Source organism: Oryzias melastigma, linkage group LG17 (genome assembly GCF_002922805.2).
Source record: "Oryzias melastigma strain HK-1 linkage group LG17, ASM292280v2, whole genome shotgun sequence".
NCBI lineage: Eukaryota > Metazoa > Chordata > Actinopteri > Beloniformes > Adrianichthyidae > Oryzias > Oryzias melastigma.
Genome location: NC_050528.1, coordinates 12,502,894 through 12,518,519, shown reverse-complemented (window position 1 = coordinate 12,518,519; position 15,626 = coordinate 12,502,894). Strand labels below are relative to the sequence as shown.

Genomic DNA, 15,626 nt, shown 5'->3' with positions numbered 1-15,626 from the left:
TAATGCATAATATTGGGAAAAAGTAGTCAAAGCGTGTGACTTTCCCAAAGAAAAGTTTGATGCAGGCAGTTTAAAAGAGAGCGACAGAAATGTTTGAATCAGCAGGTCGAGTCAATTCCGGCAAAAATAATGAACAGCTTGAAAAAATCAAAAATGAGATCAAAATCTTTTCCTTTTAACAAATATGTTTGATCATTCTAGGCTGATCCTCAGATGTTCCCAGGCTGTGATCATGAGCTGCTTTATAACAGATCTCACGCAACATTTTACTTCTTTTTTGAGAAATACCACAGAAAGCAACAGTCTATTTGTGTATTTTCCGAGAAAGAAGGATATGTAGAACTTGTTCCGTTCTGACTTCAACTGTATCTTAGAGTGACTGCTGTCGTCTGTCTGGAATTTTACACTTTCTTTCTTCTACAGTTTAAGGTGGTATGATAAATGAAATGTTTTTAAGTAAATGAAACCCCAAATTAAATAAATAAAGAAAGCAAAAGTTTATGTACAACAGTAATTACACTTGTCAAAGGAAAACAAGACATTACAGCTAAAAAGACCAGGAACCGCTCTCAGACCCATCTTTCCAGGTGGTTTTGGTTCGTTTCCAATCGGACTGAGCTCCAGTTCTCTCTGAATTTCCTCAGTATTAATACGCTAGATAATAATGCAGGCTCATTAAAATAACTTTTAATGTCACACATTTCTCCTCACACAGTTTTCTGACAATCTGTGCCATACACACTCACCAGCGTTGCCGTCTCCTTGGTAACCTTCTTGCTGCATTCTTCACCGTACCAAAGTAGCAGGTAAAAAGCTTTGACCTGACACTGATCCAGACATTCAAACTTGGTCAGAGAAATATAAAGCTGAATATTAAGAGCTCTTGCTCTCGTTGCTTTGCCTCGCTCTTGTAATTCTTGGTCAAAGACTTGAGCGATCTTTAGTCACGTGGTTATATTTACAAACGTTGGTTCGAAACAGAAATGAAGGGCTGACGACTGTCCGAATACAGATCAAACGCAAGGTTCAGAACTCGGTCCAGACCAAATTAAGGGGACTGGGTCTGGATCAATGGACTTTTCCAGTCCTTGAAAGTTTGTATAATTTTAAAAGTAACCAATAATACTTTTGTTAAAGATACAAACACATAGAGATAAAGATAAATGACTTAATACAAAGCATAATGGGTTTATCAATTATTGCTGTTAATATTATGCATCTGTGTGTTGAAAATAACTACACAGAGATTTATTTGTTTTTTTTGTTTTTTTAATGATGTCAATAAAGTTGATGTAAAGCAGAATCCATCATCCAACTTCAGAAATGGCTGAATCTCTCCTGGGGCTGCTGGAGCCAATTCCATGTTACTGTTGAGAAGGCAAAACACAATCCTGAACAGTCTGTTGAGGGGCCACACGTTCAAATGCATGCCAAGAGAATCGTCCATGAACCTATGAAGTGTGTTTTTGGACCGACATCCAGGAGGTGAGCTCCACACAGAAAGGATCCAGCTGGGATTTGAACAAAGGCGCTAACCACTACTCCACTTTTTAAACAAAATTCAATATATTTGTGAATTTTTCCTGGAGTGAATGGACATAATGTGTTAGTTATGATATCAGAGGTAGATAAAATACAAAGATTGAATCAATCATTTTTATATTTTTTTTTTTTTTTGCTCCTAATAAAGGATTTTATTGAGAATTTTTTTCTGTTTTGTGGTGAGATTTTAACTTTTGTCACAGCTTTTATCTACTTGTTTTATCCTCTTCAAAATAAAAGCACCAACTTCAAGTCACCCACGACATCATAGCAGAGGTCAATCATTAAGTCTTCTATACTAGGAATTACTGTTGAATCAACAGTCCATGAAGCATCTCATTCTCTTTTTTGTTAAAAGTAAAAATAAAACAAAGCTAAGAAACTTTGCTTCGGCGTTCACAAGTCTGCACTGTTCCTATGTCTCAGGATGAAAGGAAAACTTGCAGGATTTGGTCCCAACTGGTTTGGGATCCCAATACCACGCTGACTGTGATGTTTTGCGATCAATGCCTAAGCTCTAAAGGCCAAGGTCAGGGCGCAACAATAAAACAGCGACTCACAAAGCTTCACTTCTGACGATCGTTTGTTGAACATTTATTCCAATAAATGAACAAAGCTGTGAATAAGTGTTGATCCTCTCTCTGAATTGTGTTTCGCTTTAAACTCATCTGGATTAAAACACTTTGAAGTCACATTTAGATAATTATTTCTTAAATGATTTTTTAAATAAACTGAGAGTGGAACAGGGAGTTTTTATTTTTTTTTAACTAAACAGCTCAGGAACACACTGTGACCAGGATCAGGACACTCTCTTTCATTCACACTGGGATGTGAAATAACTAGAATACTGTTGTAACCATTTATTTATTTTTAGCCAATGTGCTGACAAAAATCCATAAAACTTACAGCTAAACGATTCCCAGCTAAGATTTTTAAGATTGCAATTTTTGTTAAGCCTTAGCTCTTCTTTAGTGGCCGCCACCATTGGGAGTGAACTTCAAACTTTTCTCTTTGATAAAAGCTATAGATAAGGTTGGCCTTGATGACCTGGGGACATACCTTTACTTAAACTTCTAAGTGGATTGAAATTGTTATTTGTTGTTCGCTGAGAATAAAAAGGATTTTTTTTTAACAGTCTCTTTCTCTTTCTGTTTTCTGAGTTATGACATTAAAAAATGAATATATACGAAAATGTTTCCTCAATAAATCATTGGAGTTGGAGTTTTAGTCAAATTTGGGTCATTTTGCATCTTTTACATCCTGCCTAATGTTTTTATTTATTTATTTATTTGTTTAAATGACTTCCTCCTCTCCTCGCTGTCAGACATTTTTGGACCTTTTATATGTGTGTATGGTCTTTCCTGATTAGCAGGATCCCCACCCACAGCGTGACAGGTCTGAACACATGTCACACTGCAGCCGCGCGCTCTCCCCATCCCTCACACACACACACACACACACACACACTCAAACTAACACAACAGAGTAAGACCTTGACTGGTTACCAGGTAATATCAGACAAGGACTCTGGTCAAGGCCATCAAACACACACACAAATACGCATACACATATATGGATTGCGTGGAACTGAATTTCCTAGAGAGATCCCAATCGTGTACCCACCCAGGACCCTCCATCTATAGATTTTTCAGGAAATGTTCATCATTTAGGAAAAACATCAATCAAATTATCTCAACTGGATCATTAGGGTTTATCTTTTTGACTCTATTAATTGTCGTTTTTTATGAATTTCACTTATTGTGAGTTATTAAAACTGTTCTCAGAATAAAATATTAGGATCTATCCTATGATGTGCAGACATCGGGAAGATGTAGGGGGCTTGACAGCAATAAAATCCCTTCAGGTTCCACCCTCCAACCCGGACGTGTATAAAAGCAGCCTCATGCTGCCTGTTGCCACACACCTCCGGCTGCCTGCCGACTGACACCCAAACACACACTGACAGGCAGCAGCAATCACCGCCTGCGCCTCAGACACCGCCTGTTGACAGCACACCTTCCAGCTTCCTTCAGTGTGTTGGAGAGCCCTGACAAGCTTGTCCTCTCTCCGCCATCCTTTCATCCGGATCCTCCTCTCTGCATCTCAGTGATGATCAGCATTGCTCTGATATGGGGGGTGGTGGTGGCCCTGTGCTGCATCCTGTGGCTGGCTTTGGGGATACGACGCAGGTAAGTGTGGACCACACACAGGTGGAGTGCAGTGTCATTGTGTACTTAAGCCATTTCATTGCAGTTAAGCTACATTGACAGGTTTGATGAATGACATAATCCTACAAATTTGGATCAGGACACACACAAAAAAAAGAAATGTTGAAGCATCTTCTTGCTTTTGTAAAATACTGATGAATCCGATAAAGTAGCATCGTGGTACAATAGGCAGTTTGTTTTCTTTGGTTGTCATGCTCACAAGGAAAAACGGTCCATGTGTTCCACGATAACAATTTGACAGCCATGCTTGTCGTGACAACTCAACGCTGTTGTAATGGGTTTGTCAGGTGCAAATGTGACTCAGAGACATTATCTTTGTTTTGTTTTTCTTCTAGAAAGGTGTGTGAAGAAATAATGCAATTGTTACATATTTTTGGCAATGACACAAGTAACAATCTGACAGCTCCAGCTACAACAAAATACTTTGTTGACTGCTAAGAAAGTGTGTTGTGTAACTCTAGTGTTGCTAAGTAGACTCCCAACGCAGTTCTGATGAATCTTCATCAGTTTTATCAGTAGTTTCAAGTTGTTGATGAGGAATAGTGTCAACCAATGACATAAATCATCAGAATTTGTTTCTTTTCCTATACGTTTTTGCGACAAAAATGTAATAAAATGATAGGATTGCGCGTAAGATTTTCAGAGAGACAAATGAAAGTCATCAGAAGTGAAGTCAGGAGAACCATGTGCAATCCCTGAAGAAGCCTCTAGAGCCCGGACAACATGGAACACTGCGGTCACTTGCAGCACTGCTCCTTTTGCTGATGACGTTGTGACGTTTTCCTCCCATAGTCACTCTGGAAGCTGCAGAGCTCAGGTCCATCAAAACCTAGAGTTTTATTGACAAACCACAGTTAACGATAAACGCAATCTTTTATTTGCAAGTTCCTGCTGTTTGCGATAAGGACATCAGAGGATGCACATGCTGATCCTGAACCGGTATTAGCCTATCTCTTCCAAGTTTATTTTTCTGACTTTTTCTTTTTTTTTTTTGGCAGGCAGCTTGGAGAGCCTCCGGTGGAAAACGGATTCATCCCTTACCTCGGCTGTGCTCTGCAGTTCGGGGCCAACCCCCTCCAGTTCCTCCGTAGTCGCCAGAAGAAGCACGGTCACATTTTCACCTGCAAGATCGCAGGCCAATACATCCACTTCCTGTGTGACCCCTTCTCGTACCACTCAGTCATCAGGCAGGGGAGACACCTGGACTGGATGAAGTTCCACTTCGCAACTTCTGCAAAGGTAAGCTTAGAACAAGTTCTTGTTTGTGTGAACTAAGAAATAGCAGTTATTCCTGACTCTAACAATCTTCCCACTCCTTTAGGCGTTTGGGCATGACAGTTTCGACCCACGCCACGGGAACACCACAGAGAACCTCCATCAAACCTTTCTGAAGACGCTACAGGGTGGAGCCCTGCCCCCACTCATAGAAACCATGATGGGTCACCTTCAAGACGTCCTGCTGAACTCTGACACCCTCAGCCACAACAAGGACCAGTGGCAGGTGGACGGCATCTTTGCCTTCTGCTACAAGGTCCGTCTCAAGCTTACAGTCTTGTTCTTGTAAATTTGAGGTGTCGCTGTTCTCACAACGCTCTGTCTCTCCTGCCGACTGCCAGGTGATGTTCGAGTCTGGCTACCTGACTCTTTTTGGCAAAGAACTCGGGGAAGACAAGTGCCAAGCTCGTCAGTCGGCGCAGAAAGCGCTGGTGCTCAACGCTTTGGAGAACTTTAAGGAGTTCGACAAGATCTTTCCGGCGCTGGTGGCTGGTCTGCCCATCCATGTCTTCAAGAGTGCCTACAGTGCCAGAGAGGTGAGTGTCTCCTCCTGCCACCCTTTAAATTACATCACTGATTATATTGATCCTCGTGTCATTTCTGCGTTTTAGAACCTTGCAAAAACCATGTATGCTGAAAACCTGTCCAAGAGGCAGAACATGTCGGATCTCATCTCGATGAGGATGATTCTGAACGACTCCTTATCCACCTTTAACGATGTCAGCAAAGCCAGGACCCACGTGGCTCTGCTGTGGGCGTCTCAGGCCAACACCCTGCCCGCCACATTTTGGAGCCTCTTCTACATGATCCGGTGAGCAGACTTCCTCTGTCTTCTGCTACTGTGGCAGCGTCGCCTGTTCCGCTCCACAAAAAAACGAACTGATGAAATTCAAAGATTCTGTCACAAATCTTTAAAACATGGATCAAGACTGGAAAAATGAATATTTTTTTACTTAAAACAAGAGTCCTCTGTAAGACCATTTTTCTGGCAGATTTTTTTTCCTTATTTAACCCTTTAACACCTGAGCTCCAGAGTTTATGTTCTTTGACATACTATAACTTTTCAACCATTAACATTATGTTGATTGTGTTAATGGTTGAAAAGTTACAACAAGTTAAAGATTTTGTGTTTAAGCGTCACTGGCGACACCTCAGAGATTAAAGGGTTTAAAGAAATAAGCCAAATTTTGGACTTATTTCTACAGGGCCTGTTTGTAGTGTGAGTAAAAGGCTCTTCATCATTAACTGAGTCCTGGAGCCAGCTCTTTCTGACCACTTTTCTGAGTTCTTCTTTATGTGACTGTAAACGGATCGTCTGTGTGAGACCAGACAATCAGAAATGTGCATTGATTTATCCAACTGTGCGTGACTTTTTGTTAAATGGAAATGGGGTCATCCAACAGGGACACAAATACACAAACTATTAAATAGCGTGTATTTCAATTGTTAGTACTGAAGTACTGCACTTGACAACTTTCATTTAGAAGCTTCAGGGCTATTTAAATATTGCGTCAATTTCCTGTTTTGGTAGACAAATGAAGGTGCTGATAAAAACAAGCTTCATTTGCGAAATGCAAACGCATTATGTTCTAACTGCTCTGAATGAGCTGAGATATTTAGAGTTCCATGTTATTTCTAAACCTGATATTTCCTGAAAAATTCCTTCTGAAAACAAGAAAAAAAAATTTGCCTCGTTGATTTCCTGCATGGAATTTCAGCTGCATAATTACATAAGAAAGAAAACAGGAAGCGGAATTGCTGTGGTTTTTGAGCACTCTGTTATTTGTATTTTGCTTATTTTTTTTTAGGAGTCCGGATGCCATGAAAGCAGCTCGCCAGGAAGTACAGAAAGTCCTAGAGGAGTCAGGTTTAACCACCAACCTGAGGGACTCCACCCTGAACCTGACCCGGGACCAGCTGGACAAAATGCCCATCATGGGTAAGAAGTGTGAACTGTGAGAGTTCTGAACTTTCATTCTCCTACGTTTACCTTTGTAAAGCTACTACATCAAAAACCTGACAGGAAATTTTTTTTTTTTTTTTTTAACCCTTGAAGGACATCCCCAAATTTTGCAACATCTTTTTTATGAGATATAAGCCTAAATAATATAAATGTTGGTGATTTTGTAAGTTTTTACTCACATCAATGTTAGTTTAGGATACAAAAATACTGAGTTCAAGAAAAACACACCTAAATTACCCGCTGTCTCACGATTCACACATTTTTAACAGGCTGTAAATGTATTATAGTGAATTAATTATTAAAATATTTTATATATTTTTTAATACACTAGTAGTCTTTTGCAATTCTGAAAAACAAAGAATGAGTTATCTTCAACATAAAGTTTCGAAAATTAGCAAAACTTTTTCCTGCCAAAATTGTTGTTGGGAATTCATGGAAGCGGCCATTTTGGAAAGCTCTACTACTGCCCCTAGTGGAATGATGATGAACTACAGGGCAGAAAACATGGACTAAATTAGATGTTTTTTTAATTAAAGTTTTGATAATACTACACTAAAAAAAGGTGAAACGTTGTATTAATTAACAACAGTTCTGGAATTTTTTACATTTAAAATGATTAGTTTTCATAAAATTAAAATTTAGAGTTGATGGTTTACTCAACTTAAAAATTGAATTTGATACAAACTAATATTTTTAGACGTAGCAAATTACAAAACTTTTGCTAATTGATCCAATGTTTCACTTTTTAAAGTGTACTGAAATATGGTTCTCAGAAATGTTTGTATCAAATATGACATGAATGGTTTTATAGTGTTAACACATAATAGTAATAGATCAAATGTTTGTGTTCATCTGCTTACAGACAGCATCATCAAAGAAGCTATGCGGCTTTCCAGCGCCTCCCTGAATGTGCGTGTCGCTAAGGACAACTTCCTGCTTCAACTTGACAACCAGGAGGCCTACCGCATCAGAAAAGATGACGTCATCGCCCTGTACCCGCCCCTACTCCACTACGATCCAGAAATCTATGAGGATCCATATGTAAGTGTCATTGTGAACTCACTCACATTGATTTACTTCATTACCTAAACCAGTTGTAACTGGTGATCCTTGAGTGAATTAGATATTTGACGGCTGGAATGTAAGGCAAAAAACAAAAAGAAAAAAACAATAATAAACTATATAGAGGCTTTGATGATGTTTTACCCTCAAATGAAAAGTCTATGTAAACATGTGTAAATACACATTTCAGGCTTCCGCGTTCAAAACTCTCAAGAATAGTTTTGGGCTCTACATACAAAAGCCGCCGTTACTGCACATGCATTTGAAGTTAAATCAGATTGAACTTTGATCACTTAGGGACTCAGATTTAGTTGTGAGGAATGGATGGCGTCTATTTTAAACCATGGAAGTCCCAACCATTTGAACATTGATCATGAAGGAGGTATTTATAATTGCGGTTTGTGTCCGGACAGAATTTAATAACACCAAGTCTTCATATATTGGAATAGAGCCGTGAATCATGAGATTTGCACCCCTTTAACATTTTTCACCAACCCTCTTCAAACTGTAGGTGATGGACATTCGCTATTAGGCAGTAAAAAAAAAAAAAAAAACTAAGAAGAAGCCCTTCCCTGCTTGTCCAGTGTGAACAGCATGCACATTCAATAATGTGCGTAGGTGCATCCTTAAACACACGTCACACAGCCGGTGTGTCCATAGATTTATAGATTTTTTTCAGCATTCTAGACTCCAGAAGGTTAAATTCTGTATGTGTCGTCTGCATGATATGAACAATTTTCAATTAACAAGTAAAAATTAAGCCAAAATAAGTTAAAGCAAGAGGCTAAGAAGCTTGAGACACTGTTGACATGACTGTCAGTCAGAACTCTCCCCCTTCAGCTCTGTTCTGTATCTACTTATTGGGTTTAAGGCTGCTGTATCTGATATCTCTCCTTATTTTCTCTTCAACCCCGCAGGAGTACAAGTTTGACCGTTTCCTAGACGACAAAGGTCAAGAGAATAACATTTTCTATCGCAACGGGCGGCGGCTACGCTACTTCTACATGCCCTTTGGCTCCGGAGTGACAAAGTGTCCCGGGAGGTTCTTTGCCGTGTACGAAATCAAGCAGTTCCTGACTCTCATGCTCTCCTTCTTCGACATGGAGCTGCTGGACTCTGCCGCCAGAGTCCCGCCTCTCGACCAATCCCGCGCTGGTCTTGGAGTCCTTCAACCAACGTATGACGTGGACTTCAGATACAAGCTGAAAGCAAACCATTAGGTGTAGTCTCTGCTGGCCAGAAGGACTGAACTTTTGCTGTACATAGTGTAAATTGATTCACGCTCATGTAAATAAACCCAGTTCTATTTTTGTTCATTTGTTTCCCTTTCTCTTGAGCTTCCTGCAGAATGTGTCTTTTCTATCTGTGAGGATGTTGTAGCATCAGAGCAGGTGACGGTGCACAGTGGCGGCCATTGTTTGATCATAACAGGAAGTAAAGCCCTTTTCTGAACAAGTTTAACTTTTGCACTCATTTCAGTTCTTTTTTTTTCTTTTTTTAAAGAAGAATTTGCATGTCTGTGTGTTTATGAAGCATACCAGGACATTCCACTGTGGACGGCTGTATGACAACAGGTGAAAGTTGTAGTCACTTCCTGAGCGCCTGCAGGTGGATGTCTGTTCGGCCTGCAGCACTTGTACCTCCGTAAACAAGTAGAACTGGTTATTTGATGGTTCTTAGACTGTTGTGCAGGATTTGTGCATGATGAAACCTGCTGGCAGCTCAATCAGGTAGAAGATGCAACTGCTAGGAATTTTGCTTTTTTTTTCATTTTTATTAAAAGTTTGTCTTTTTGATCTGATTCTATTTCAACTTATTGATAAACTCTTGGTTCATTCTTAAACAGAATTTCATCATGTTTTAAAACAAAAATAAGACCAACTTTAAAAAAGGAGCTTTTTTGAAGCTTTGCTCATTTATCATCATCCTTCACTGCGTTTGTACCATCAGGTTCAACTGAGCTTAAAACAGGATTATGTAATGATAATAAAATGAATATTCATGAATGAGTAATTACATAAAAAATATTTTCAATCTCGAAAGAATTACTTTAAAAAGCCAACATTTTGATTGGAATGATTCTATACTTCATAAAAAGTTTGAAATCAGAGGTTCATGACCAAAATGGAAAAAAAAATTAGAATTTCTACATCCAAGAAAATTTTAATTTTAAAGTAAAAAAAACTTTACTGGCTATAACACCGAAATTAGAAGTAGAAATGTCATTTTCTGACATTCGTTTTGGGTGAATCTGTTAGGGTTTCTTCGCCCGTTTTCTGGTTTTCTTAGACTTCTGTTTGCTGACACTTTTTAATGCTTACTCAATCAGGTGACCAGATCGTAGTCGTAAACCTGAGCGTTCCAGACGGTTGCTCTTGTCAACCTTTCACTTTCACACATTGTTGCTTCTCATTGATAATGTTCATCAGATTTATCCAACAGAACTTATCCTCTTGGATCTCCTGTCAATGAATATCCCCTTTTCCTCCCTCTTAGTGGACAATTTACCACCATTTAGAATTAAAAGAGAATTTTCTCCTCCAGACTCTGCTTTCAGTGTTTTTTCTGTTTGTCAGTACCTCCTGAAAACACTGAGAGTGAATCAAAATTATCCCTGGGCTGTTTTTGTTTGCTCCAAGTCAGTATTTCTACTCCCTCCACATACCTACAAGTGCAGCCTGCCAGCCACTGTCTGCCTCACATGTCAGGCTAGTTTTGTCAGTCAGAACGCAAGTGAGGCTGCAAGCATTTCCAAATAAATGATCACAGGAGAAGTGCCAGTCAGAGAAGGTGCTGAGCTGACTGGTTCCATTGTGAGAAGGTTTTCTCAGCTCAGAAAAATGAAGAAGACTCCACTGCACCAGGATAGAAGGTGTGTGATCTGGTGATGGACTCATCTTTCTGCTTAATTATCACAAATTTGACCATGATTGCTAAAAAAAAAAAAAAAAAAAAACAAGGAAAAAAAAATCTAAAAATATTTATAAATGTATTAAAATTCTTCAGCACTCTTCTGGAACAGCTGTATTGTTGTATTTTGAGGCTTATGATATAATATGTGTTTTTTTACCCCTAAAGATGATTTTAAGAGATATAAGAATCTCTTTTTCATTTTTTGCAAGCAAGTGTTAAAGTTCACACCAGAACTCTTCTCTTTGGTCTTTGAAATCTGACATCTTAAAGAAAACACTGCCCTCTAGTGGTAACAGTGTGAATGTCATACTGTGTCATAACATTAGACCAGGGGTCTGCTGCAACCTTTAACAGTAAAAGAGCCATTTTTGTTTGTTTTCTACTGATCGAAGCTTAGTAGGAGGCGCAAAGTCTTATTCTGATAGTGCTGTACATTCATTACAATGTTTTTTTTAATAATAAATATGAATTATGCTTCTTTTGTGGCCTGAATAAAAAGTGAAATATAAAAAGAAACTAACATTTTCTCAACCTGAGAAATTATTTTTTCATGTTTGATAGAAGGTCATACAATTTCCTTTCAAAATAAAAGACACCTTGTGCCAAACCGGATCATCAGTGCAGATGTGGACAGCATAAGATAATCTGTGCTTTAAACTAATAAAGGATCAGAGTTTTTACCAAAGTTTTGTTTAATATTTAAAATCTGGAGGAAGCGTAGAACAAACAAGACTTCTTCAAGTCAGCAAGGACTTAAAAACCTTTATATAGTTTATCTTTGTTTATCACCTCAGTCATAAATGTATAAACTTAACCTATCTAAATTAAAGAAATGCTTATTTAGTAACCCCTACTTGAAAAAAAGACTATATTTTTTTTTCTTTTAGCCAGAGAGCCACTATGGAGAGGTAAAGGAGCTGATTGCAGACCCCTGAATTAGACAAAAATTGTCTGCTGAGTAATACATCAGAATTTGATTAGAATTCGATTGAAAAATACAAACAATAGTTGGAACATTTTTACAAAAGAATGAAATAATAAAAGATTTTCCAACATTGCAAGCCAATATTTTATGCCTTCTATTCTCTACAGTCTAAGTAGGGTCACATGGTTGCTGGAGCCTATTCTAGCAATGATGAGGGTACAACCTGGAGAGGTCACAAGTTCATCGTATAGGTCACATGATTAGTTATTAGAATATAGATGAAGAAATTTTAAAAACTAAAAAGAGCGGAAGTGCTAACACTATTTCACCAGGTAAATGTCAAACGTGATTCATGTTTAGGTCTGAAGAGATCTGGGCATCCAGGTTGTGAGTTTTAGAGTTCTAGTGCTAGAATCTGAACTCATGACACTTGCAGATCAAAGTCTTGCCATGCTGAATTAATTTTAATAAGTAAAAAGTATTTTTTTATTATTATTATCAAAAATATGTAAATGTCAGTGAAAGCTCTCATTTATCCAGGTGATGCTGTCTTGAAGTTAAGTCATGGCATCGTTCCTTCTTGAAGCATCAAAGAGGTTCCATCATTGAATGTATAGATTTTCTTTACATAAAAAGTTTGTTCTCTTCATGTGATGACAGCTGAACCAGCTGACTGACAACACAGGTTGTTGGTGGTATTATAAGATTGAAAAAAATGTAATAATTATTACTACAACTAATATTCTTTTTATTGTTATGTTTATGTATTTTGCAGTATTTTCTCTTTATCTGTGGAGTTTCTGTTTATTCTACACTCTTTACCTTCTTCTCCATTTATAATTTATCTGTTCTCTTTTGCCTCATTCTTTAAATTTTCATTTGGTGCAGGATTCAAATTGTATTAATACTAGTACGTACCAATAATTAAAAATTTGATTCAATTATAAAAATTGTTCATACAAATATACACCTGTTCTGTGCATCACTAGAGACTCTCGGCTTCTATGCGTTTGTTCAGCTGCTGGTCAATGAAAAATAAAATTGTTCTTTCAATTCAAAAGTATTAAATAGTTGGCTTGGAAATTAAGAAGCAACAACCAGAAAATTCCTGATTGGGAAATTACCCTGTGAAACTTTTATCAATGATCAGCTAAGAACACACAAATCAAAAGGAATCACTTCTTACAACTTCTGCTCTGTAAATGGGACACAAAGTAAAGGTTTTCTAGAATCTGCTGCTTCAGGCATTCATTAGGTTAGAGCGAGAGGATTTATCTGGCAGTTCTGTGGTTTTCATCTTCAATCCAGCTTCATCTGAAGGTTTATTCTAGTTTCTTCAACTTTTAATACAAAATTTTTCAGTGTCTCTTTAAAAAGTCAACTTGTTTAACAGCAAAACTGAGTGCAAATAAATGTTTTACATTGGGTTACTTTTAAATTTATTATATTAAAAGAAAATACAAACATAATCCAGAAATTATCTTTACAGATGAACTTTTTTAGCCTCATTTTTAAGATTTATTTTCATTTATTTCTGTGGTTGAGCTGAAATGACAATTTTCTCTTAGTTTTAATTAGATAAACTTTACTTTTGAACATTCTATTTTGACTAAATCTTTATGAAAATAATCAAAATGAAGTCAGACAGACATTTCAACGTTAACCTGAAATAAATGTTTTTAATGGAGATCCCTTCAAACACAGGAAAAAACAGCACACTTCAAAAAGTTTATCCGGAATGTTCCAGTGAGCAAACATCCCATAGCATCATCATGGCTCCAAAGCTTCTCAGTATGAATCCCTTTTTTTCCATTTTCTTTTGGATTTTTGATCTTTGGTAAAACCATAAAGTACAAACAGCAGAAAAGGATTTCCAAAAAAAAAAAAATCTCACACATGGCCAGTTATTGCTCCACAGTAAACATCAACTAGGAAGGTAAACCAACCAAATCAAGGTGGATACAGTTTGACTTCACATTGTGCGCTGCCAAGCGGCTTTCATCTCCTTCCCTTTAAAGTTTTAGCGTTCCAGTGAGTAGACTGGTTTACTGGAGATTTTCTACATAAATAAACATGAACTCCATGGAAAAAAAGCTTTGCTGCTGCTGCTGTTTCCAAAACTCTTCAGCTGTAGATTTGTTCCACATTAGCTACCGTACTCAGACGGTTTAGTCCCTCATCACGTGTGGCGTGAGTCAGCCACGTCAGAATCTAGACGTTGTAAGTGCAGATAGTTTGCTTCAAAATAAACGTCAAGATTGCAGCTAAAACAGTTAAATCAAAGGCAGTAATTGTACATATTAAGTCTAGTAATGAAGGAAAAAACGAAAAGCAGGAAGGTTAGATCTCGTGATTGGCGCGCTTCCCTTTTTGATCAGTGCAGAAAGGGAAAAAAAAACATGTTTGTGCAGATTTTGGGTTTCCCTTTAAACCACAGATGTTGACGATCAAGTCAGATTCAACATAAAGCTCAGAGATTAAAGTGCTTTTCACCCCGTATTTTTGGAGTCTGCACATTTACTGGGGAAGTTCGGTGGAAGGGAAACGGAAGCAGACAGGAAGGACAAAAATAATCATTACACCAAAATATATAATATATAGACGAATGCCTTCAATGAAAGTGCAGCTTTACCAGGTGTAGTTATTCCCTATAGTTCTGAGACCATCCCCGTTTAACGCTCACCTTAAGATGCTAGTGTTTGGAGGGATGTGGGGAAAATGGCTGCGGGGAGCATTAGTGTGTGTTCCACTGAAGTAACTTCCCCCATTTTTTTGTTTTTAGATTGAAAAGGAAAAAAGTCTTTGCTGGAGACACCTTAAAAAAAAGGAGTCATCTTAAAAATTCCATTATTTCCCTGACTGTTTCCCATGATGCATTGCTTCAAGAGACATTCGGATGAATCCCTGTTTTTTCCTGGAAAAACATTCCATGTAGCTCAGGAAGCTGGTAGTCCGTTCACTGAAGGAGCATCTTCTGTCACTACTTGCAGATCACCTACAAACACACACAAAAGTACGGAAGTGATCTAGTTAGATTTGAAATCAAACATGTTTATCAGTTAGACGTGGCTTGTTAAAGCGTTCCCAGTGGTCTTTTAATTATGATTATGCTGTTTTTAGCCAAAATTTGAAAAGAAAACAACCTGTTCGGTTTTCTGCAGAGCAGCAGAAGTTTTTAAGAAATTTGCCTCTGAATAAATCTGATCTAATCCGATCAATGTGATCTGTGCTGCAGATCCCCCTTGAAGAGTGAACTTCTTCTGCTTCTAATTCACAACTGTTTTAATTAAAAATAAATACTCAGAAATACAATTTGAAGCTTAACTGCTCTACATGTGTCCTCCATCGTCAGAAAAATGCCACAAGAACATGTATATAAAACACAATTTTCCTTGAAGCTCCTAAATGAGAGGACTGACTGGACGATCTGGAGCTTTATGAGAGTTGGACTCACGTGGTCGGATCTTGATTGGCCAGATGAGGATGGAGCAGAGAGCAAGCGCTGCCACCACGGCCACGCCTCCCGTCACCGCCACCATGATGTAATGATAGAACCACACGCAGGCCGGACAGCACGCCACAGTACTGAAACACACAACTTCAGAGTCACCTTTCAGACTCTTCCTAAATTATCTTATGAGCGACTCAGACTTAGGGTGTGTTCACACTGGAAAAATGATTTGTTCCGGACTGAGTCTGCTTAATTTGTTCCAGATCA

The 15,626-nt window shown here is 38.1% G+C and overlaps 2 protein-coding genes across 2 annotated transcripts in view; one reads left to right on the top strand and one right to left on the bottom strand.

Annotated features, from left to right (window-relative positions):
- The first annotated feature begins 3,651 nt into the window (after positions 1–3,651).
- On the top strand, positions 3,652–9,386 carry LOC112144311 (cytochrome P450 7A1). The gene is made up of 8 exons (XM_024268797.1): positions 3,652–3,731; positions 4,769–5,009; positions 5,092–5,301; positions 5,387–5,581; positions 5,657–5,856; positions 6,854–6,984; positions 7,871–8,049; positions 8,988–9,386. Exons 1-8 carry the CDS (start codon positions 3,652–3,654, stop codon positions 9,288–9,290), a joined length of 1,539 nt encoding a protein of 512 aa, XP_024124565.1. The 3' UTR covers positions 9,291–9,386.
- Positions 9,387–13,559: 4,173 nt separating this feature from the next.
- The window catches only part of LOC112144319 (major facilitator superfamily domain-containing protein 12), a 12,033-nt gene continuing 9,966 nt past the window's right edge, over positions 13,560–15,626 (bottom strand). The window contains exons 10-11 of the mRNA XM_024268811.2: positions 15,363–15,493; positions 13,560–14,903 (exon numbers count right to left, since the gene is read on the bottom strand). Coding sequence (XP_024124579.1) covers positions 14,845–14,903; positions 15,363–15,493 — 190 coding nt within the window. The 3' untranslated portion in view covers positions 13,560–14,844. The remainder of the gene's footprint in view (positions 14,904–15,362; positions 15,494–15,626) is intronic.

Coding starts and splice junctions, on each gene's coding strand:
- LOC112144311 (XM_024268797.1), top strand. CDS start 3,652: ATGATCAGCATTGCTCTGATATGGGGGGTGGTGGTGGCCCTGTGCTGC. Junction 5,010..5,091: donor ACTTCGCAACTTCTGCAAAG/GTAAGCTTAGAA, acceptor CCACTCCTTTAG/GCGTTTGGGCATGACAGTTT. Junction 8,050..8,987: donor AAATCTATGAGGATCCATAT/GTAAGTGTCATT, acceptor TCAACCCCGCAG/GAGTACAAGTTTGACCGTTT.